General features: G+C 35.4%; 1 protein-coding gene across 2 annotated transcripts in view; it reads left to right on the forward strand.

Moving 5' to 3' along the window:
* TTC27 (tetratricopeptide repeat domain 27) overlaps positions 1 to 25,843 on the forward strand; it is a 113,602-nt gene that overhangs the window by 20,875 nt on the left and 66,884 nt on the right. For both annotated transcript variants that reach the window (XM_058419995.1, XM_040060206.1), the window contains 4 exons: positions 604 to 768; positions 4,772 to 4,908; positions 9,146 to 9,258; positions 13,513 to 13,579. In XM_058419995.1, coding sequence (XP_058275978.1) covers positions 604 to 768; positions 4,772 to 4,908; positions 9,146 to 9,258; positions 13,513 to 13,579 — 482 coding nt within the window. The remainder of the gene's footprint in view (positions 1 to 603; positions 769 to 4,771; positions 4,909 to 9,145; positions 9,259 to 13,512; positions 13,580 to 25,843) is intronic.

The following is a 25,843-nucleotide window of genomic DNA, read 5'->3' on the forward strand; positions in this document are numbered from 1 at the left end:
TTAAGAAACGCAAATGCTTTTGTGCTGGATGAAAAAATGTCTTCTTTCCTAAAGACTTCAGATCTGTTCACAAAGGTGTTTTCTCCAGTTCAGATGGAGAACATGATCTTTATCATTCAGCAAGTCAATAATTATTTAAAAAACAAACCAACAAACAAAAACTCAACACACAAACAAAAAGCAGCCAAACAGAAAATGTCTTATGAATCCCAAGCCACCATTCAATGCTCCTTCTGCTGTTGAAACTTTGAGGCTTTCTACTTAAGGGGTGGGTATTAGCTCAATATTTTGTTCTTATGTTCTTTAGAAGGTCCAATACAATTAGAGTTGTTTATTTTCTGCAGAAGTGATATTTCCCAGTTCAGCTTTGCTGTTAAATATAAGCAAAAATTGAACTTTTCTTTTTTTCTGGTAGTAATCCTTAGATATAAAACTTGAAAAATGCTTTAAATCACATATGTCTTTTATACACTGTCAGTGATTTTTTAAATGTGTGAAGGTGTAAAGAGCAACAGACTTTCTCTCACGGTATATTAAATGTATTTTCAAAATAACATTCTCCTGAATTGCATTCTCATCTCTTTTCTTTTTCTTAATTTGCAGTGGCAGAAGCAGAAGCTTTGTTCACAGATGGTGAAAGCTGGCACTTAGCAGTTCAGTTCCAGCTTGAGTCTGCCTATACATTTTTGTTTTACTATGAGTATAAAAAAGCTAAACACTGTTTCAATATGGCTAAAGACATAACAAAACTGCAAATTAACCTTACAGGTAAGTTTTGCTTGTAAAGTCTGTGAGGATGATTGGTTGGTCCAAGGTAACCTATTGCTTGTTGGGTTCTTTTTTTGTGACGTATCCAAGTAATAAGGAACTGTACTTTGAAAGAGCTTGATGTTTAACAGGTAGGTCTTATTTGTCTTCCAAGAATTGGTATTGCTTGGAAGAGAAATATGACATCTAGTTAAAAAGCCATTCCTGAATGGATATTTGAGGAGTTGGGGTATTATGATCCTTTCTAGTGTTTCATATCAAATTCTAGGTCTAGTTGCGTCTGCTGGTGTCATGATTAGTATTTTTTGTTTGATTGGTTTGGAGATGCTTATAAAGGTGTCTGCATGATGATTCGATGCAGTCTTTCACCTTTTGTGCCACTAGCCTAGATCTCCTCCATGTAAATAACTTTTAGAAATCACTCCCAGGACTGGAGTCATCACAGGAAATAAATGGGCAAATCCAATTTCTGATGAACAGAAATCACAAGGATTCAATCACTATGGACACTTTATAATTATCCTTTCAGAACCTATTCTTTGGTGTCAGGAAGATCAGATTGCTGCACTTACAACTTCACAGGGACAGTTATGGATCTGTGGTCTAGCTGGTCCTGCTAGGCAATCAGAATGACATAAAATCACACCTTTTCTGTGTGAGAACTTATGATTGTACCTGAGCAGAAATGCAAAAAATCTTTTATCTAGTTTTTTCCTGTAGACCTACTGGTGGAAAGCACAAAGGAACTGGCACTTGCAGCTTCCTTACTTATTTTATCACTGTATGTCGCAAGGCTTATGCTTCTTCATGTCTAGGTTGGAGCTGCAGCTAATCCTGTTTATACCATGAATCAGTTTAATAATTTAATTTAAAATACCCCAAGCCATCAGCAGCAAAAAAAAAAAAAGCCCTAAAACACACAAAAACCAAATAAAAACCGAGAGAAACACGAACTAGAATAAAATTATGTGGAACTCCATGCTTATTTGTCCAAAGGTTTTAAAAGTTTACTTTGAAAGATCTGTGATGGAAATAAAGCATAATAGTTTATATCTGAAGGAAATCTATACATTTCAATTGATCTTACCCTTTTTTCCCTGTATGCAGCAAAATCTGTGCATGTGGTGTGTTCCAAGTATGGCATTTATTGCCAACTTGGTATTATAAAATATTTTTCTTTAAAATTAGTCAAAATATTCTCATTTTTTTATTAAAAAACATCCGTACCTATGATGGTACTCTAGCTATAAAAATGCAATTAACTGAGAACAAGTAAAATCAAAGAGACAGTTGGTTATTCACTGATAGTCTTCTTGTTGGATTTTTTTTTTCCTTTAAAGGAGATCTTCAGATTTTGGATTAATAATTTCCTTAAATCTAACTTATAAAAAACTTTCTTGTTTGGAGAAGAAAAAAAAAGATAGGATGCAGTGGAATTATTTATATTTTTTATTGCTTTACCAAGAGGTTATGATAGTCCCAGAGCAAGATCGGGATGATACAGTATCTTAGAAAAATGTTGTGAAACTCCTAAATGTTTTGTGGTTTATCTCCATAAATCTATTAACATAGTTATGTCTAACCTGAAGGCAAATGAACTGAACTTAACATGTGGGAATTGTTGGCATTCTAGACAAATTCATTTGACATGCATGTTTGGACTAAATGGGAGGAATGTTACATCATCGAAAAAGAATTTGGTTTAATGTAAAAATCCAATCTCTAGCAAAGACGTTTTTAAGGCTTTTGGGAGGAATTTCCTTTTTAGGAAAGGATTTGGAGAGGTTTATATGCACTAATGATTGTAATCCTTACTGGCTGTGTATTGTATTGCAGCATGGAAATATATATTGTTCTTAAAACAGAGATAATTAGGACCAATATTTTCCAAAGTTATTTCAGTAATGTGTGAATAAATCACACTTGGTTTGTGTACGTTTTTTTAAGCCCCATTAATTCAAATATGTATCATGTTCATCTTTTATTGAAAAGCATCACTATGCCCCTCACAATGAGTCATAACCATCAATAACTCTACAAAACAATTTCCTGTAAAAGAGAACATCATGAGATCCTTCTTGCATACAAATTTAGTGAAATGAAGGGTCATAAACCAAAATAAATTTAGGATCAACAGATCTAGAGGATTAATGAACTCTGAGATCTGTTTATTCTTTTCATGCCCAGTAACACATCTCTGGGAACTTATAATATGGAACAGAAAGTGAAGTTTCAGTGTAGATTCCTTTTATTTTGTGAGGCTCGACCATGGAGCCATAGAATGTTAAGGGTTGAAAGGGACCTTAAAGATCAAGGACAGGGACACTTCCCAGTAGGTTTCTCAAGGCCTTACCCAGCCTGGCCTTGAACACTGCCATACATGGATGTATAAACCAACCAAATTTCTTCTCAGCTTTAACACGTGATACATATTTTTCAAGTGAAAAATAGTGGTTTGTCCCTGTAATAGCAAGGAATTCCTAGGTTTAAAAATTGGGGTGGGAGGTGTGTGCACATGAGAGTATAAACAAATCACGGTTTCTGAGTGATAGTAAGCAATTTTATTGGTATCCAGAATAAGTTTGCAAGTGTTTCCTTCAGCTGTTTAGGCAGTAAGACATAACAGGAAGGGAATTACAGCATAGTAATTTTCAGGCAATATTAAAACAGAGAATTGAATGCTACTATGTAAAATTAGTATGACTCATTAGCTAGTATTTCTCTCTGTGTCTCTTCTCTGCAGTGTGCTGTGTGATTTTCAAAGTGGTATTTTTAGAACCTTTTTCATTTCCTCAGAAACTCTTAATACAGGGCTCTTCCACTAAAAGGGGTAATTGGCAGAAAAGGAGAAATGAGTTTAATTTCTGGCTTCTCTACTCAGATATGTCTTTCTACTTTCAGGAATAAAAGTGTGTGACTGCTATTTTAGTGTCTCTGCTGGATGATTCTTATAGCCAGTGACCTCATCTGGCCTTTGTCACATGAGCAGTCTCTCTTTACCTCAAAGATTTTATATACTGAAAATTTTTCAAAATTATCACAAATATAAAAACTTTATTTGATCTTAATTGGTTCAACAAAAACAGCAGTGGATTAGCTCTCATTCCTCAATTTTACGCTGTCTGAGCATTGTATCACAGTAATAATGAATAAGCAAACCTCCAGATTTTATAGAGTAATTTTTAGCTCAATTTTGGCTCTGGTTAGGAGTTCAAATTCTGTTATTTTAAGTTACTGTCCTGAAATTACTCTTGTATTTCTCTGCATTTTGCAAGGAAGTTGCTAGTAGAAGAGGAACAGACATGGTTTTCCTTACAATTTGGTATAAAAGTCAATTACCCCTTTAAAAACTAATAAAAATTGTCAGTAGGTCCAATAAGGAACTGAAGAAACAACACGGAGAGGAATTTCACGTTGTGCCTTCTGAATATTGGCTAATTCATTATACAGCCTTCACTGGTTTGCTGTTTCGCTCACTCCCAATATTAATTTTACAGTGTCTTACATGCGGTATTCTGGTAGCATCATGTCTGTGATCCCTCTTCAAAGGCCTAACCCTTCAAATGAAAATTTGAAATATTTAAAATGATGGCCTGTAAGATACTGTGGGATTTTCATTTGCATAAATATCTCCGTGTAGTCACTAACTTCTAGCAGGCAAATTGAACAATTGTTTCTGGTTTATTGCTTGGAAATACGCAGGGAAGTGATGAAACTTGATGGCTATGAGTTTTCAAAATGCTGGGTATGGGGAATTTAATTAAAAGCAGCTTTGCAAGACCTATATAGCTGTGTTTGTATATTTGTAATTACTTTGTATTGTGAGAACAATTTGTATTCGCAGTGAGAACACTGCGAAGAGATCAAGCAGAATGAAACCGCTAAATTTCGTAAGTTAATTCTCAGTGTTAATTCTCTGTTTCTGGGGTTTTTTTGGTAGCAACTCTAGTATGTGATTATATAACTGGTTTTTAGTGTTCATTAATATAAACATTTTCTGTAGGTGCTTTGGGGAAGAGAACACGATTTCAGGAAAAATATGTTGCACAGCTTATTTTGGATGTCCAAAGAACAGATGGATTCCTCCTTCCTCACAGTGAGCTAAGTCCAACTCCAACACCTCTAGAAAGCTTAACAATAGTATGTATCTGAGAAGAATTGGTTTAATTTCTTAAAATGATAACGTTCTGAGGCTTTTGTTGGGTGTCTGCTGGGGAAAAGTGTGTTCTGCCTAGAGAAACTTAGCTGGGTTTTGAAAGCTTGCGGAAGAGCTGTGGGGCAGTAATTTGCCTGATATTAAAGGACATGGGGTAAAAGAACATATGAACGTCTGCAAGACAGATGTGTCTACTCAACTAAGAGCATGTTTGCAAGTATGATCTTCTACAGTTCATGCATTAATTTTTAGTGACTAAGAATGATGGAGCTAGGAAAACAGGTGAGAGGCAGATTTTCAAAATAGCCTGCAAGGCATCACAGGATTTCACAGATTCCTACGAGCTGACAGACGTATTCAGTTACGGTGCAAAGATAGGAAATTGCTCTGCTTATTCCTGTGGCATGAATTATGTGAGCTGGTCCTACTGATCTTAAGGGTGTGCGTGACGACTTCAGTTATAAATTGCTTGAGAACCACTGTATTGATTTAGGATGGCATTTTTCCCTCATAAGGAGATTTAAAGTTATTTGAACTCACTAAAGAAGGCAGAGATGAATTGAGCCGTTATGATCCCAAGTTTATACTTCAAGTAGGAAAGCCTTTATTAAAAGATGTTGTGCCTTGATAGGCTTCCAGGTCAAGCAGGGATTATATGCAAAAAATTGTCAATACTTCTCTATTTCTCAATTGAATGCATAAATATCTTAGGACACTAATCTAGATTTTTCTTGTTTTCCCATTAGCAGCATATCCTTGCTGTTGCATTTGATTTGATGAAATGAGGTTGACTACAAGTGTCACAACTTAGGCTTATGGTAGAACTACACCTGGCAGTCCCCCATAGGACAGTGAGAGCTCAGGGAAGGCTGTCTGGTGAATGTCACAATTAGTTATAGACTTCAGTTACAACTTACCTAGGGCTAAATTATAGGATGTGTTGTTCTCAGAATTCCTAACTGGGATATTGTATTGAGTGTTTTTTTCCAGTTACTCACAACTTTCTGAAGCATTTGCCTTTGTAGTCTATTTCTCATAAAGTCTGTAGTTTGGAATAAAATTATTTCATCATTTCAATAAAAATGGCTACACTGGCTTAGGCTGTAGGTATAAGTCAGAATGAAATATTTTGTCCTTGCTAATTAAGTATTATACTCATATGTCCTTTCAGTGAACAGACACAGAGCTTCCGAAGTAAGTTTAGTAGAGAATTTGAGAAAGAACATGTGGGTAATTGGAACCTTTAAAAATCAGGCAGTCATACTGATGTGATCCATACTTTCCTACTAAAATTTTACTGAGTGAGCTTGAAAATAATGCTAGAGAAAGTAAACACAGCTATGCTTTTGGAAAAGTGGGAAGGCAGTGCTAGAAACAAGACGTTCTGGCTTCAGGGAGAGAGTTGAGTTTTGTGCAAAACTGCGTGACTGTGTCATATAATTTTTTCATAAGTTACTCAGGCTGTTCTTTAGAGAAAGTGAGGCTTTCTGTTCCCACAGTCTACTTCTAAAAAAAAAAAAATTTAAATCAGAACTTTTTATTTCTGCATCTTGTGTGTGTCAAATTCTAGAAAATCTTGTAGTAGAACCATGTGTTGCTTCGAGGAAAACCTGAGGTGTTTCAAGTTCAGCCATTTTATTAACTTGTGTGAGTGTTCTGGCACAGGTATTACACCAGGTTTGACTAAGTAGATTCTTCAATTCATGTGTGTATTGAATTGCCAACTAAAGGTTTCATTTTGTTCCCCTTTTCCAAAACAGTTTTTATTGATAAGGTAGTATCAAAATACAGCTTATTAATGTAGCTTGTTAGTACAAGGTAATTAACTTTAGCACTGAATCCTAGTGATTCTTTTGCCATGATTTCAAATTTGTTGGCCTTGAGGGTATCCTGAAGGTATTCTAGCTAAAATTGGAGTTAATGCTATTTTCTTTCTGCCAAAAGCTACCAACAACATCATTGCATTGCTGTCTAGGTTTAGGAAGGATACTTGTTATATCTTGTATACCTCTAAAAGACTATTTATGGCAAATATGTAAAAGTTAAGTCTTGAGAGGTGCTGAGAATCTCCACAGCATTAACATATGCATATGAAAAGTGAAATTATAATAGGCAAATTTTCTTCCAGTTCTCCCCAGAGTTCTTATTTTACATGTGCCATTTGCAGATAAAGGAAAATGCTCTATTTGTCTCAAGATAAGGTTTATCCTGGATGAGTGAAAAATTTCCTAAGAAAATGATCTATTTTGACAGTTTGGATAAGTTGAGGCTGGTCCCGTCTAATTTTCATCTCCTATTTTGGAGTGCTTACCTCCATGGTCTTAAAGTTCTCCCCTTAGTCTTGTTCACTAGGAAGACTGAACAAGTTATTTTACAGTTAAGTAGTGAGTAGTTTAATTCCATTAAAATACAATCAAAATAATGTGTCCAAAGGTTGGATTAGTACCTGTGCTGATTTCTGGTCCAGGGCTTCATCCTTCCCTCTGGTGCTGAGCAATTATGTTATCTCAGGTGGTGCTAGAAGCAAAACTATTTGCATTTCAAAATAAATATTTAAGATTGTAAATTCAGATCTTTGCTCCCAGGTCAGTTTCTGTGAAAGGAGAGCCTCAGGCTTGAGGTGATGCATAAGGACTCTTGATATGAAGTGGTATGTTAAAAGAGTTTGATCAGTTTTAAACAATTCAGAGCTGGTTTTGTGTTTTGGGGAAATGAGGAAGTTCTTTTTATATCTAGGAATGGAAGTCACGATTTAAAGCTCTGGCGTACAGTTGCAGTTGGGTTCAGTTGATCAATATTCATAGTGAAGCTAAAGTAATTAGTACTAGTTGTACAAGTTAGATTATAAAAATTATGTAGACCTGAAGGTGGAAATTTTTAACTAATTGCCATATAAGTTAAATGATAATTTATATTACGTCTGATGAAGTGTCATTATACTAGTTCTAAAATAATTTTCCTCCAGAAGCAGTAGATAATCCCTGTATAGTCTAATGCAATAAGAGAAGAAAATGATGGTACTAAGTTTGACTTTAAAACTGTGAATATCTTCCCTATCCACTTAAAATAAAGCTTATTTTCTTCACATTCTCTGTCAAATCAGTTTCCTTTCACTTAGATAGTGATAAAATACTGATGATGAATGCAGATAACCCACTTCAAAGCATTCCTGTTTGCTCTTTGTTCTTCTGTGGACCTTCATTTTGACCTTGCCAGTGGAAGATATGAATGAGAAACAGCTACTGCTGGGACACTGAAGGGAAATTAATAGGAAATTTGAAAAACTGTTAATATAAATCCATTATCTGTTTTTAATAGCTTGTAAAAACTACTACTGCAAAACTAAAAACCAGTAGTACAATAATTGGTTTCAGAACCAATTGTTTTGGTTTGGGTTTGTTTTTCGAGAGAAGAAGGAAGAAGTAGTATTACTGCTACTTCCTCTTTGCTTGCAGCCAAGGAATGGTTTTCTTGTTTTCAAACAAACACAAATTCTATGAACATGGTAATTTACACTTTTGAGACATAGATTGTATTATTTTCAAGGTAAATGATAAGACAGTGGACTACAGGTAGCATGCTTTTTTGTAAAACTTAAACTGAAGGTTCTTTAAATAAAAAGCGTATTCCAGAGGAAATTTTATGGAAAATCAGAGGTAGTTGTCCAGGAGCAAGTGTTTTCAGAACATGCTGGCTCAGTGAAGTCTTTTCAGTCTGTGTTTTTTTAAAATTTACCTTTACTGCCAGTAGTCATGGTTTATGTAGTTTTCCCGATACTTTAACAGAAATCCTTAAATTCCCAGAAGTCCAAGGTTGCTAGCCTGAAAACCCACATTAATGACCATAACATCAATCTGTTTCAGTTGTCTGTACATATATAACAGAGGATGAAGTTGTTGACAATTCTATGTTCTGTGAGCAACAGTTTGAAAAGGGAAGTTGCCTTCAGGCTGATTTAAATAGAAAATTGTTATTAGCTAACCTTAGAGTTGCTCTGAACGCTGTTCCTTATGCATAAGAAACAGTATATTTGTAGCAAAAATGTCTTGGATGATGACTCCTTGTACTGGCTTCATTAGTTATTTATCATAATGGTAAATTACTTTCCATTGTGTTGTTCTTTAATGGTAGTAATATCCTTTTTCAAACAAGTCAATTTTTTAAAATATATTTTGAAGGCATCATTCTATCTACTTAAAAAAACTTTTTTTCTTCCAACAGAATTATGATTTAAATGATGACACAGTGCTTAATGAGATAAAACTAGCAGATGCTGATCAGTACCAGGTACCTGATTTGTGTGCAGAGGAGCTTGCTGTAATCCTTGGAATATGGTAAGTTAGTTTCTGATTATTTAAAAAAAAACCCAAACAAACAACTATTATTGTGACAGTGAAATAACGAAATGATGAGTTGATGGGACTTTTTTCCTTACTTATTATACAGTCTGGCTAAAAGGCTAAAAGATTTGCATTATAGATGGATTGCATTTTTAGTTATCTCAGAGTGAGCATTAGTGTCCAGTTCAGAATTTCAGCAATATTTCATTAACAGCTATATTGTAGTTTTATCTTTAGAAAGCTCTATATTCTTTGTACTTCATGATAATTACATTTCAAATATCAGCTGGCATTAGCTACCATACAGTAATAGCACTTGGGTAAATTTTGAAAACATATTTCAGATTCTGCAGTTGCCAGCTTCCTGTGAGGATCAACCATCAAGCAAAACGCTGCCCTGCTATTCACTGAAATGGAATTACTTGTGTAAATTCAGTGCCCATTGCTAGTTAAAAGCTGTAGTATAAAATCCTTGTGATTTTACACCTTGGGTTTTTTTCCCCTAACTTTTAGAAATTATGTGCTACATGGGTTTTCTAAATAGTGTAGGAGAACAGAAGGCAGGCTGGAGATCTGAGGATCAGAAGTTATGGCATGTAGGAGTATAATATAGTCAGTCAGTGGTGTTGGTGCAGCGTTCACCATACTGACTCTCAGAGTGCTTTTCCAATCTATGAGTTGCAAAATGATGGAATCTATTTGATCCAGTTTGATCAAACAGATTCCATCATTTGTATGGTGTGTGAGCAATGGGTTGACATAAATTCTTAGCCCAGTCACTTTTAGTCTTCCACATTCTGACTCAAGTTGAGGCAAAGCCTTTCCCTTACCATTTTCATGAGGACTTCATTTTTTAACACAGTACTGTCTTATGTTCAGCTTATATAATCCTTCCTGTTCCCTCCCTTCTGAAGGAAATTTTGATTTGCTTACTGCTCTTTTTCCTTTTTTTTTTTTTTTTTTTAAGGGTGTGATTTGAGTTTTACATTGGCTGGCGGCACAATAGGTTTTTGATCAGTGTTTGACTTTGACACCCCGCTACTGTCAAGTTCTGAACAGTGGCTGAGAACTATATTGACTGCCTGTTGTGTGCATATATGAGTTTGGCAAGACTCAAGGCAAGATGAAACTAAGGACAACCAACCAAACTAAATTCAGTGTTGCTTCCCTATGGGAATGGTATATGCCATTCAGTGGGTGGGATAACGTTAAGCGACTGAAGCTGTCTCGGGCAGAGATGGAGACAAGTTTAGAGGTCCAACCGTGTTGCAGAAAGGTTGTTGTAGTAAGATGACAGCTTTGGGAATTGTTCTTGTAACAGAGTAGAGTTTAGGCTCGGATTGCTGGCTGTACCCTTAGTGTCCATACCAGCTGTTGGTATGTCAGTTTGTGAGGAAACATAGATATGTTAAAGCATGTAGCACTGGCTTTTAAGCAAAACATTCTTTTCAAGCCTTCTTCTGTAGCAGGTTCTGTGCTTTACTTTCATGCATGAGGACTGCAGTTCTGGAGGGTAAATGCTTCATTTCATAATAAGTTAGCTTTACAATTCCTGTAAGCTGTTTTATTTTTAACAGCTTTAGCAATGTTCTTTAACATTTTCATCTTTTAAAATCAGTTTTTGAAATAAGTATGTAGTAATAATCCAAAAAGCTATTAATTCTACTCTTTCAAATATGGCCCATTAAATTCCAAAGTTTCTAACTCATTAGTTAAGCTGGATTCTTTATCCATTAGGCTGTCAAGGTAGACCTGAATAATCAGATTTAAGAACTGGTTGTAAGCTGTTTTACAAGAAGTACTTTTTTCTGCTGCACAGGACATCTTAATCTTACAAGGTTCTGTTTTATCTGTCTAAAGAATATTTCTCATTGTTTTCTCTCCCTCTATTATTTCAATAAAATCCTTACGACAAGGTTCAAGAGTGGAGAGAAAATACCTTACAAAACTGAATGACGTGATGATTAGTGACTTCTCTTCATATTGTTAGGAAAAGATTCCTCATCACAGATCTTACACAGTACACTGTGTGTCCTAAGTTCCACTCGGATTTCAACTCCTGAAATTCTCTGGGATGAGCTGATTTATCTGTCCTTGAAAGAACAAATACAGGTCATGGGAATTGAATTTTCATAATGTAGTCTGACAAGAACTAACACAGTCATTAGAAATGCTTAAAACTAAGGTACCATTCTATTTCAGATTCAGATTCAAATTGTAGATTTAAATTTGATTTGTTTCAGTATGAAAAACAATTAAAACAATTTAGTTGTTCTTCTGTCTTTCAAGACTTACATCTCTGTACTTATTTGTCATAAAGCTTTGTAAATGGATATGGCAGAAATGAAATTCAGAGATCTGTTTTAGCTCTGCTTTGTTCTGGAGGAGCTGCATTTATGAGCTTCAAAAAGCTGTGACAAAAATTGATCTAGAATAAGAAGAGGATTAATCCTTTTTGCTTGAATCAATATATTTTTAGAATGATGAAAAGTAAGTTCCACTTTTGTCAAAATTTAACTGGCCCTTTGGTTTTGAAAAGCTATGGTGATTTCATTTGACATTCTGGTTGCCTAACTGCTGTTGAGTTGGTGTAATACATGAACTTCTCTTGCCTTTTTCCCTCTTTTTCTTGGTTGTCTCCCTCCCCCTTGCTTAGAGAAACTTGCTGTTGTTTATCTGAAGTCAGTTGACCTGGGTTGATTACATCCAGCCGACAAGGAGTCTGTCTGCTAGCAGCTGACATTAGACATGGAAAAAATGCTTAACTGAAGCAGTGAAATTCTCTGTAACTTTCCTATTTGCATGAAAATTTTCACAAGGAAGGGGAAGACAGTGAGATAGATATCTATATATAGATATAAATATATATCTAGAATTTCTTTCATAGCAATGCTATCTGAAACTTTCAAAACAGTCCACCAACAGCATAGTTGTTTTGGTGGTTTTTTTTTTTTTTTTTTTTTTTTTTTTTTTTTTTTTTTTTTTTTTTTTTTTTTTTAATGTGGGGAGATCAGGGAAAATGTATTGAAGCACTAGTTAATAAACTTTCCTTTATGTTCTTATGGCCACACTCAGATAGCTTGCTGAAGCTGATGGTATTATGAAACACCAGTATAAATGGTGTGAAGTGTATGTGAAACCTCCATCATGGTCAGTGGGACCAGATTGGATAACGATTTGTCTGAAGTGAGAGGTTTGTAGTGCAATAAGAAGAGCTGGAAGAGCTCTCAAGCCTTCTAGAAATTGTTGTGCATAGAAATTGTGTGCATTTAAGAATGGGAAATCGTGCCTGAATATCCAGGCAAAGCAATCTCCAAAGTAAGTTATGTAATGTAGATGGTGTCATTTCAGTCTGTAATCTGTTATCACTGTAAGTATCTTCGCAATTTTAGCCTAGAATATGAAGCCTGCTGCAGAATTTAGTGTGATAAGTTTGGGCTTATGTATATAGCCTTTATATGGGTTTGATGATGATCAATCATCTGTGGTACAGTTTAGGATATATTTTCACTTGGTGTCTTCAGTTCTAAGAGGGAGCTCGAATTATAGCTTTTGTTGGTTTTTGTGCAATTTGGTGATATCTCTCAAGTAGATTTGTGAATGTTGGGGAGCTGTTGTGTAAGGAAAACATTCACCCACGCAGAGTTGTAAGCCAGATTTCTTTATCATCTTGTAAGCATATCCAACTCAGAATAAAATAATTTCAGTTCTCACTTCTGTGTTTTCTTCTGATTTTCCCCCCGCAAATATTCAAGGTAGTGGTAATGCTGGTTAGTGAGAGATGGTGGTCACTCAGGTGGTCACGTTTCTTGAGTGACTAAAAGGAGGGTGTTTGTCTGAGATTACCCTTCAGCACTTCTTGAGCATTAGTAGTTTTTTGCTTTGCAAAATCTGCATTCAATTAGTTACAGGATTTTAACTCAAAACAGATCTCTGTAAAAACAAACAATAGATTTTAAACTTTTTTTAGGATTAGTGAAATTGTTATTCCCATAAGCTTAAACCAAGTAAGACATTTTACTTGAGAGTGGTTTTGGAAAGGTACTTATAAAATATCTTGGTCCCCTGGATGGTTCTTTGTTTCTGTGACTCTTTTCTAGGTCTAGGTAATTTTCTGCACATATCGTACTCCCATTTGTCATTTCCAGAATGTCCTTTAGATTTATGCAAGTTTGGAGAATGTGTTCTGAATAATGTTATTCTAAAAGTGAAATCAGCATTGTTTTTGGGTTTTTTTTCTCTTTACAGTATAGACTTCCAAAAGAACAATCCAATACACAAATTAACTGAAGAGGAACTTCTGGCTTTTACTTCAGTAAGTAACTTACCTGACACTTAATAAAAATATTTTCACTTAATATTTAAGTACCAAGCAATAATCTGTCAGTCACACTCATCAGGAAATTGTTTGTAAACAAAATTTTTGTTAGTAGTCAGATTTTCATTAGTTCTCTCTTATTTCAAGAAATTAAAGTACGAAGAAGTTTAACCTTATTTTCAGCCATCATCATGCAGGAAAACTTGACATCTAAAAATTTAATTTCACCTCAGAATACATACAAGACATTTTTATGTGTTTAAGTTTTATTCACTGTATGAATCATAAGATAATATGCAACTTAATCGTTTTACAGCAAACTCTTCTTGTAACACTAGTGGTGAAGGTGCTTTTCTTTAAACAGTGTTCTAGAAGAGTTCTAAAGAAATTTCAGCTTTATTCTGTCAGATTTATTCAGTCTGTATCAGAAGTTCTGCTTAGACATGTTTCTTCCCAAATCAGTGGCTGATTTGCTGCAGAACAAATCTGTAACTTCCAATGAAGCTTTGAAAATTCTCAGTATTTTTAATGCATGTTTTCTTTTATTTTACTTTACTTTACTTTACTTTATTTCTTAATACAAAACACAATTTCCTTCTTCCCTGATCTTTTCTGCTTTTGTGGGGTTTTTGACATTAGTTTAGCTGGGAGGAGGTAGGAGGAAAGGCTTGTCGTTATGTTGCCTTGTCTGCTTACTTTCCACCATGTTAGACTTGAGTTTGGGTGCAGGAAGGAGGACTTGCTCTCCTACCCAAGCCTTGTAGTAGTGCTTATATTGCTGTAGTAGTGTAAACTATTGGTACTCAGCGAAAACCCCTTGGATTTCACTTGAGCTAGAATCTTTCTACTCATGGTTGTAGTTACGTGGAAGGACCAAGGACAGAAATCTGAGGTTAACTATGGTAATTTTTTGAATGAGGGTTTTTTGTAAAGAGAGGTTCTATCTGTAAAAAAGATAATCCTAATCTTAGTAGATAAATGTAAAATAGGTTGCTTTAAAAATACTGTTTGTTTAGATCCCTTGGTAATACAGTATATGTAAGAGGGGATGCATGAGGGAACTGAGTGAATTGCTGTAAAACACTTTGGGTTTTGTAGATTTTCTCTTTATTTCTACAATGATTGGAATAATGCTCTAATTCCTCATTATATAATTTCTGAAGTATTTTTGTAGTTTTGAACGACATTATTTGGTGGTTTGGTTTTTTTGGTTGGTTGGGTTTGTTTGTTTGTTTGGTTGGTTTTTTTTTTTCCCCCAAAAGATAGGAATAGATAGCTGGAAAAAGTTGAAACTTAGAAAAAAATGAGATTGTCCACTCTCCTGTTGTAGTAATTGAAGTATCTAATAAGAATACTGAAGAATGATGACCATTAAAGGGGAACAAAAGATTAATAATAAACACATACGAAGTAAGGAAATGTACACATAAAAGATGCCTGTAGGAGTGACACCAAACTGGTGAACTGAGTACTGTTGGCTGTTTTCAAAAATGGTGAAACTATTACAATTTTTCCCCCAAAAGTAATGTTAATACTAATGTATGAAGTTTCAAGACATGCATGTAATTTCATTAAGACAAACCCTGCCATTTTTGTTGTTAAAATGATGTTAAAACAGTATATAAAAGAACAAAAATAGTGTTTTCTGTGAAAACCCAATCTTGCTTCTCATACTTTATTTCCAAACTCTGTGGACTATTTCTGTATACCCCTTGCCTCAGTCTCCTCACTACCACTATTGTTCACATCATTATTGGATGGAAAAGCAGATATTATATACCTGAATCTTGAGATAACTTCTCCATTTATTCTATCATTTTTGTATTAAATGGAGCGATATTGTGATAATAGAATATCTTATCTTTTGTTAAAGATAATACCTTTAACAAAATTGACCCTACTCCTGGTCTACTTTCAGAATAATTAAAGTAGGTGTGGAGTTTAACTGTTTTAACACTTGAGTTTTCCAACATTTAAATCTTTTTAAAGTTTTACAGCAGAGTAGAAAAAGTCAAGGTAGCTTGTGCACTAGGGAAGAAAGATAATCAGCCTTCCTGTCATCCTTTGTCTGACATTGCTTGACAGATGACCTGTTGGATCAGATATAGGAGATCTGTTGGGTGAATGCATCATGATGGGAAAATCAAGCTGCATTTTTCTGCCATCTAGTGGCTGATCCCTCAAAAATCACAGGACAGCTGATTAACTTGCTCTAATTACTTTATTGCAATGACTATGGGGAGCTTATGTTTTAATTTATTTACTTATTTCTATTTTTATAGAGCTGCTAAGTCAGCTATGACTTGCTTCACGCTTGTAAGATCAGCAGCCACTCTCAGGTTAGATCTCTGGAGAAACAGCTGAGAGATGTGTATAGGCTCCCTTATCAATTTTTGCTCAGGGTAGCAATAAAGAAGGATCTCTGGCAGTAGATGAATAGGAATGTAGATCTCACTAGTAATGCAAAATTCAGTGAAAAGCAGTGACATAAAGAAGTAGTTCGTAGTCTAAATATTATAGTAAATAATAATTTACCAAAGAGTAATAATTCTTGGTATCAGAATGGTGTTCTTTTAAACTTCTGCTTAGTGTTTCCATTAATTGGATGTAGGGACACAATTGAATCTTAGAATTATTTTCTCTTTTGATCATGGTCTGTGTTCCCAAGACACAAACAAGGACAAGTATGAACTGTAGTAATGCCATCCCAGATCTTTCCTGGAAGCTGAAAGCAGGAATCAGATACTAGCTTATACGAGTTCTTTTCAAGAAATGTTCCTTTTGTGGCACTTGCATCTGAGCCGAAAATTGTGAAAAGTCACTGCAGAATTTCGTGATGAAATCTCTGTGCTCTTCTGTATCTCAGATCTGAGTCACTGAGGCAAATCCATCACTGTGTTCCCTGGCAGAAGAATGTTCTGTATTCATATTAACACAGCCTTGGTTCTTTCGTTGTCTGCTAGCTGAGTAAATTAAATGGCACCATAGCTGTTACCACTTGTATTTAAGGTGTTTACCAAGCTTTGGTACTGCCAGATCAGGCAAATGAGCACTATATCAGTGCTGCTCTGGTAATTTCTTTAGCATCAAACTGCTCTGTGTGTGTGTGTGAGCAGGCATCTTCTCAGCCTACATGTGGATTCCTAAATCTGCAGGCTGGTTAGATGGTTGTCATGCATTCATCTGATATCTACTGAAATTCATGTTTCCTCAAAAAAGCAGGGCATTTCAAGTTGTCTTAGGAAACTTGAAAAAAGTACAAGGCATTTTTAATTGCTCAGTGTATCAACAAGAGATCCTCTTGCTTTGGACATTGCAAAATAAGTGCGTGTGACATTCAATTTCTCTCGAGCAGAGAGAATTAAGATCTAGGTGGTGCGAGAGGGAAAGGATGATCAAATTGTTCTCAAGTAGATGATGTTATTCTGCCTTGTACTAGGTGCAGTTTGGAAAACTGACATTCTAAACTCCCTTTTATATCTGTAAAAGTTGAAAATTACTGCATCTGTAAGAGATATTTATGTATCAATATCTGTATCTATAACTATTAAACAACAATACTTATAGTGCTAAAAATAACACTACTCACTGCTTGGCACATGCAGTCCACTACAAAAGGATAGCTGCTTTTCATTTACTGGAGTCACTTGGAAATAGTTGCTATTGTCCTAAAAGCATTATCTTTTGTAACTAAGAATTGCTTTCAGTGTTGCTCATTTCTGAAGCAACTTGTGAGGGTGTATGCATTCTCATTGATTGAGATAGCAGCTCTTGTAACAGCAATTTGGACTTAAATTTTGAGATGTTCTAGTCAAATCTCTTAACCCATCAGTATAATATTTCAGCTTTTAAGATGTAAATCCAGAAGTTAGATGCACTAGATTTTTTTTCTCTCCTTATAGTTCAATTGTTGATACACTATCTTTACATGAGAAGTAATGCAGCTTGTATTCTCCATTTTAGTATAAGACTAAACACAAAATAAAACATTTATTTTTTGAGGGTGATTAAATAGGGGGTTTTTTCACACTTAATAGTTGAGGAAACAATTCTATTTTTTTGAAATTAATTCTATTATGGTAAGCACTTGGTCTTCTAAGAAAGCTAAGATATTTTTTAGAAATCAAATATCACAGCACCCATTTCAGAGACACAGTTATGCAGCTGGTATTTGGTGAACTTTCTGATTACCTAACTGCATATTGCATTCAAAAGCCGTTTTAAGAGAGTGATGGTGGGACAGTGAAGCAGTAGTGAGACTCAGTGCTTCTCTGGTAAAATTACTGATTTCTTCCTTTTAATAAATTTTTTTTGCTGGAGCTTTCTCTGTAGGGTGTAGGAAGTAGACGATGCAGGAAACCAAAGGAGTAAATCCGTGCTGCTTTTACAATGAGATTTTGTATCTCAGTTTACTCCCAGGACCCCAAATCAGTTTTCCAGTGCCTAAATGTGCTTCCTTACCTTCTTTAATTTCAGTGGATTATTTTTAATGTAAAAATACAGTTCTGCTACAGTTCTGCTACATTTTATATTGGTCAGCAGTTTTTCCCTAGAATTACACAAGTACATCACTAAGCTATAAATCAGTGGCTAAAATACTTTTTTAGAAAAAAAAAGTCCTTTTAGGAAATGAGCAAAAGTAAGCCTTAAAATAATTTCCATCAAATATTTGTTGTTTGCATTATTTCACACAAGTCAGACAGTGTACCAGAGAGGAGATGAAATGAACAACAGTGCTATGTAAGTGTACATGATATTAAAAAAAAAAAAAAAAAATCAGAATTACATTCAGAGCTTTACAAAGATGTTTTTAATGTGAACATGTGTTTTAGAACAGGGGACTGCAAACTATTTCTGAAATGCAAAAAAGTTCCAGGAACACACAAAACATCTATTTAAGAACTGATAAATATTCCTTCATTATAATTTTAATATTATGCAGTTCTTGCAGAGAAATAGGGAAAATATGAAATACTGGACGGTGTTGCATTTTTCTCTTGCAAAAGAGAAAATGTTTTCTTTTTAAAAAAAAGGCTAATAAGATTAAACTCTGCAATACAAGTTCTTGGAGCTTCATAGAAAGCTTTTTACTATAGCTTATGGTTTACATACTGGGGAAACAATTCAATGTTTCATAGCCTAATATGGCACTCCAGCAAATATCCAAGATTAAGGAGCTGCAGCTGGTCCTTAAAATTACCCATTCCATCTGTCGAAGCACTTGAGCAGTCCAGGAGAAATGGGTTTTGTGGTAAATGTGATGAGCTCTTAGCCCAGTGTGGGAGAATATTACTTTTTTTTTCTCTTTTTAGTGTGTTATGATCAAGGGACATTGAGTGGCAGCAACAGTATTAACCTGTAGGGGACTGAGAAGAGAAAGTAACCAGAAACTGTGAAGCAGAAGCCTTGCTTTGTGCACATCTTAGCCCCATATATGTATCCTTTGGAATCCTTGGAAGATGAGAAGGAAGAGAAAAGGGACCATGAAAATTTAGTTTCTTAAAATTCTGAGACTTCTCAGGGAGTCGAACAGTCAGGTTTTTTATTAAGTGGTGGAAGAGGGAAAGGGAAGCTTTAGCAATTCTCTCTGTGGACGTTTTGAACAGGTGAAGATATCTTTCTTAAGAGGGGAAAAAACCCAGGGTAATAACTTGTATTTTTCTCAGACTACAGTTATTTACCACTTTCTAACAAAAACAGTGTATCATGCTGAAATTGTTCCAGTAAAGCTGAGAGGGATACCAAGGTCTGATGGAGGAATTGGAGGGTGTGGAAGAAGTCTGCAAAATCCAAGGAATACTGTATATTCCAAAGATAGACCAGATGGGAATGTTATTCCCCCGTGTTGAGCTACTGATTCCATAAGAGACTGTTTTTACTAAGGAATTTTAGAATGGTTGGATATTTTTTTTTCATAGGTGGGCATTTATTGAGTGTAATAGAAGCTGATGTTGTATGGTACCTTTGAAAATCACAGTGAAGAATTACAGTGCACATTTTATTGAGTGTGTGTGTATGAATATGCATATATGAATACTTTTTCTGCTTTTCACTGTAGAAGGGGGCTTTGGGAGGAGGGAGTGGAAGGTGGAAATGGAAATGCTTTGTTTTTCTCATCTTTTCTATAGCATTTGCGATATTAATGTGGAACTAGGGAGCAATCAAATCACGGCATACGATATTTTTAATGTTAAGCCTTCCTATCAAAACTCTATAAAACTCACATGCCAATTTGGTTTCTAAAGAGAAGTTGTTTATATAGCTTAAATAAAAGCAGTGCATTTTTCTCTGCTGAGAAAATGGCTGCAGTTTTTTATGTTTTATAAGCAGCAAGAGTATTGAAAAGCTCATTAAGAGTGCCATGTGTCTCTACTGCTGTAACTTTTGTGGCTTTATAAAAAGTTTCTTTCACTTCTTTTCTAAGCTGTGTTGCCCATTTTGAATAGCCTCTGTTGGTTACAAGATTATAACACTGCAAAGGCTTTCTCTCAGCAAGGCCCTGCTAGTTACTAGTGAGACTTTTTTTAAGTAAATGAATTCAAAGCTAGTCTATTCTTTTTTCTTCTCTTTTTTTTTTTTTTTTTCTTTTCTTTTTTCCCTTTCATTTTTTTTTTTTTTTCTTCTAAAGACTTTATTCAAAAGTCTGAATCATTTTGCAGGAATGTCAGGATCTAAACACTTGCTAATTTAGTGCATGTATGCCTTCTGGCCCATCACACAGTACTGAGAAATCAGATTGAGTGTAGCAAAAGAGAAGCTGCCTCTTTCTGCTGCATGTGCAAAGACTCGACTGGATCTCTTGGAAGCTTGTTCACAAAGGGTCTGGTACTTGGGTTTGCAGTGTTTTGTGGGTAGGAGATTGGCCTGCTGTTGTCAGTTGTGTTTGCTGCATTTAGATGTTTTAGGGTAAAGTAACTGGGTGCTGTAGTACATGTGTTGCAGGGCAGGGGTGAAGCTTGCATACCATTCCAAAACTGGGATTAAGTAACAGTCTGTCTGAAGTTGGTTTATTTTACAGAGTATCAGATTTCAGCATAATTGACACTTTTATCCTTTTCAACTTTGTTCTCCTCTGTGGTCTGCATTCTTCCCTCAGTCCATGGGATCCACAGCTCTGCTTGAATTATATCTTGCAAGAGATGATTCCTGATTTATTGTGTGCCTTTCTGAGCGAGAAATTTGGGATAGCCTTTCCTTTCTAACATGGTGTTTTCCTATGTATAATCCGTGCAGAATTACTCAAGCAGTAGATTTTAGTGGGCTCACTGAAACCGCTCTGGTAAAAGAACATGAAAATCATGTTTAAATATTAATAGATTTTTTGCCTGTCTAAGGGTTTGAGAAGTTAAGCAGGAAAATTTGATGACAATTAATAACATTTTTTCCCACAGCAACTTTTCTTCTCCCCCTCCTCCTTTATCTATCAGCAGCTCACTTATTTTTTCTAGCAGCCTCTCTGACAGCCAGTTGACATGTCCCAGGCTTCCCTTCCCCCTCTCATGTCCTTCACCAGTTACAAGTATTATCATTTACTTCAGCAAGAAATATTTCATTGCAAAAAGAAGGTGAAGTTAAATCCCCTATTGAACAAAATGCTGTCTGAGGTACCATCTGAAGGAAATAAGCCATTCTCACTATTCTGTCTGACGCTTAATAACCCCTTTTTGGTGATGTTAGGATGATCAGTTCACATGTTACCAGTACTAACAGTCACTTCCTTTAGTGACTTATATTCTGTGTATAATTCATTGTATTTAGTGACTGTTTGGCCGGAGAGGGCACGGATGAAGTGAACAAGGTGCAAATCCAATCCTCCCTTTTCTCAAAGTAAATTTTTTTGGCTAACTATATATGAGGAAGAATTACTCTTAAAATTTTTATGGCTGTCATAATGTCTTGCTCTCATCTTCTCTAGCTACTTAAATATCATCCTTTCATTTGTTTTTCTTCTTAACCCAATACTTCAACTATTACTCGAATCTTGCTTGTTACATAGCATCTGAAAAAATAAAGGTGATTGAATTCTTGTTTGCTAGTGTCTAAACAACTTGATCTCTGATGGTATAATGTCTGTATTTCAACTGTAAGTAGAACATTTTTCATATCAGTTAATCAAATAATCTTTATGGTCTATGTTAAAGATGAAATATAGAACAAGTAACAGATTTTTTGTGACATAATACACTTTAAGATAGGTTTGATTACAATGTCGTAATCTTTGGTTGCAGTCAGGAAATGTGTTTTTTCTTCCCTCCCAAGGTTTCTGAAATGTGCAAATCTGATATTCATTGATTCATTTATCATCAGTAAAATGTCACTGTCCTGTTGTTCTTGGTTCTTTTGGATGCAGTCAGTTATAGCTATTCTATTCTAGCTGCTTTGGGAAAAATATGAATTTGATAAGCCATAAATCTATCTTACCCCATTTCTGCATGACTTTTTTTTTTTCTATTCCCCCCAAATTAGGGATAAGAAACTGAAATGGCTCCAATGATTCTTCCTTTCTTTATGGTTTTTTTTTTTTCCTTTGGTCTTTTTTCCTTTTGAATTTTTAGGTAGCCAAGCTACTGGAAAGGATTTCTAATTGGTATTTTATTTTGAACATTTATTGACAGCCAGTTCTAAGTCTATAAACAGTGGGCTTTTGAAAGGAGAGGTAATGGAGGAAGATCTGGAGTAACTATTTTTGAAAAACTTTCCAAAGAAACACTTAGAGCTTAGATTAATGGAAATCCTCATTTACGTGCTTACATGTCCTCATTTGAGTAAAACCTGTTCTGCTCAGCAGTGATCTTGGTTATGGTTTTGTGCATTGTCCTGCCCTTGTATGAGGGGTTCATTGGCTTTGTGTTGTAGAAAAACACTCTGGGTTACAGAAGGACAAAGCTTAAGCAGCTCTGATTTTGATATTTCCACAATATTTCTTTTCCTTTCTTTTATCAGAAGCAGCACGTTTAAATAGAAAAATGGAATTTTAAAGTGCTGTTGGCCAGAAAATAAGATGTTAAGGTTAAATTAATTTGTGAAACATTTAAATACATCTGTATGCAGGGTGTATGAACATTTATTTTACATGTATTTATAGAATGCTTGAATTCAAGTAGTGATCACATATTATATGACTAAAGGGGGGAAAGTTTTATTCTTGCCAGCAGGACCCCATTGCACAGCTGTTTTTTTTTTTTCTTCCAGAAATAGATTTTTACTGGTATGATTTACAGACGAGTAAAGCAAAGTATTATTTTTCGTACTTATTTGTAACATCAAATACGGAGGAAAACTTCATAAGATAATACACATGAAATGTTTGTGACCCTTATGAAAAATAATTTCCAGTTCTGCAAATACATGAATAAGAAAGGTTCGTATTCTGTTGGTGAAGGTTAGCCCATTATATCAGGAAATAGAACCAGTGCCCGCTCATTTAGTGGACTGTTCAAGCAATGTGTGTCACAAATGAGTCTCATGATTACTGTGAGAAATTTCAGACTTTTTTCTGGTATAATTTATATGCTTAGAATATAGTATATATGATAATATGGTATAACATAAATACTTTTGACATGTTTGGATTGGCTGCATTAATCCTAGCAAGTAGAGCTGTTAGTTATGAAGACTATTCAAATAAAGGCCAATAAAATGTTTAAAGGCATCATGTTCTGCATGTTTCAATTTGCAAAAATGTTTTAAAATATTTACACTATTTAATGTTTTTCTATATGAGAAACTGAGATTTTCTGAAATAAAAATCATGACACTAGGTATTAGTTGATACATTTTGACATATTTGAGATTTTTCTGTCTTGTCTATATTATCCTTAAGCGTGTCTTGCATTCATTAAATTGAAGCTTGGGCTTTTCTTCTTGAAAGACTTCATGTCTTGTGTCAGCTAGATTTTTCTTAAGTACATTTGTCAGAATACATTGGCCAACACATTCTCCAATGAATTCTGTCTAGTCTAGACAAAAGATGAGAGAGAAAATATTTTTTACAGATTTCTATAAATAGACTGTGGAAGATTTTTCTGTGCTGTAAGATTAGATGCTTGATTTCATAATTGCATCACCAGGAGAGGGAAAGCATGTGCCTTGGGTATTGTACCTAATTTGGCTTTTTATAGTTTGCTAGAAATGATGTTTTCTTTCCTTTTTAGTTTAATGCATATCTATCAAAGCCTTACAGTTTTGGAATAAAGGAATGAAATATGTTTAGAAAATTGTTTTTATTTTGAACAGCTTGCATGGTCTGAAGCCCTTAGTAGCTTAGTAGTTAAGAGACAAAAAGCAAGCAGAACATTTAGTGGCTGGGGTAAGGACACAGTTCTCATCTCACAGCTTATGGTGCAAGAACTGCAGTGTGTGTCTTTATGTGTCTATATATTCTGTGTCTTTTCCTTATCTACAGACAGATGTTTATTTCTGTGTGTTGTAGCTGTAATGAAGCTGGAAAGTCGCATACCATAGGGGTACATAGCTAAAAAGATTGCTTCTTTCATTTGTCATAGTAAAATGTCTTTGTAGCTTCTTCAAACTAGAGATGAGGTGGAATTTTTTTATAAAGATGGTGTTGAAGCTGAACAGTTGAACTGGAACAAGTTGCCCAGAGGTGTAGTAGATACCCCATCCCTGGAAACATTCAAGGTCAAATTGCATGGGGCTCTGGCCACCCTGTTCTAGGTGAAGATGCCCCTGATCATTGCAGGGAGATTGGCCTAAATGGCCTTTAAGAGTAACTCCCAACCCAACCCATTCTGTAATTCTTCATCTGATTTTCACAGTGATTTTAATAACTGCTGTGGTTTCTGTGCATAATACAGTTGATCAGGCACTGGACTGTTGTGTTCAAATCTTGATCCATTACAGCTCATGCTTGTAGCTTCTTTCAAGTCAAACCACAATCTAGACACTGTCATTGTCTCTTATAAATATATTCCGGTTATAGCTTCTCTCTACATAACTGTCAGATTTAGGAATGTTATTCACTTTAGCCCACCAAGACAGGATTTTTTTTTTGTGCTGTCCAGCAGTCTCTCACTCTTCCCTCCACTAGTATTAGTCACTTGTGCTTGTGTCAGCTTCCCTTTTTGTTTACTCATCCATGCCACGTTCCTCTCAGGCCTTCTTTGTTAGCACTTGCCTGTCGTTTATCTTTCACTCTTGCTCTCATCTTCCCTAATTCCTTTCTTGCTCATGTATTGCTAACTGTTTTTACTCCATTCCTTCCTCACTTTTGGTTGCTGCTTAAGGAGTTAGTCTTCTTTCAGGATTATTGTGTCTTCAGGCTCTGAAAGGAAGGTGGCAGTTTTGTTTTGCTCCTGGGAACTAAACTTTTGCACATAAGGTTAAAAGCCAGGGTGCCGCTGGCCTCCAGCAGCTGGATTCTCTTGCATGTGCGAGCAGTAGCTCTGTAAAGAGACAAAATATTTCTGATGGTGAAGTCAGGAAGGAACTGAATGAAGTCAGAAATGAAGTATCTTTTAAGGGACATTGAGACTTGCTAATGCACTCTTTCTGGGGAAACTCTTGAGGCCATCCTAGCAGTCTCACTGAAATTGTCATCTCCAGCTGTCTCCCAGTGCCTTAGCCCACTAAGCGATAAGTGAGGCATGCCTCTTGCATTCACATGTCGCATTATTGTGAACACCAAGTACTGCAGTATGTAGGCTGCTGAACCATAGGGACCACTGTAGGCAGAATTCCTGTGGTGGATGCTGGCATTCAAAATGGGGAAAAACCAGGTAGACACACTCCCTGTAGAGTCCTGTCTGGCACTGTGTGGTTTTTCTTTTGCTTTCGTCTCACTGTTCGACAGACAGCTGTTCTTACAGACTGAAGGTTGGGAAGGTGTTTTATAGAACTTCTGTAATTTGTTCTGACATAGATGAATAGTAAAGTCAGTGGAAGCCTTACTATAAATCAGTGGTCTAGGCATGCAATTATTCCTGAATTTTTTTTACTGTGCGTGTTACAGAGGAAAATGTGGTAGGTGATTTTTACTAGTTAACGTCATTATAGGATGGGTTCACAAATGGGACACGTGCATTTAAAAATGCACAGTAAAAGCTGTATGCAACTAGTATTCTTCTTGTGCCATTGACTAATGTTAAACTTAGGAAATTATGAAAGCATTTAAATTAGTTCTTTTCAAGAAGATAATTTAATGCTATCTAGTGAGACTGTGAAGGAAACTTTTAATCCTTCATTGTTTTGTGTAATTTTTATGGTTGTGCTACAAATCTGTCTGAGAACAAGTATTTTTGC

Source organism: Hirundo rustica, chromosome 3 (assembly GCF_015227805.2).
Source record: "Hirundo rustica isolate bHirRus1 chromosome 3, bHirRus1.pri.v3, whole genome shotgun sequence".
NCBI classification, from domain to species: Eukaryota; Metazoa; Chordata; class Aves; order Passeriformes; family Hirundinidae; genus Hirundo; species Hirundo rustica.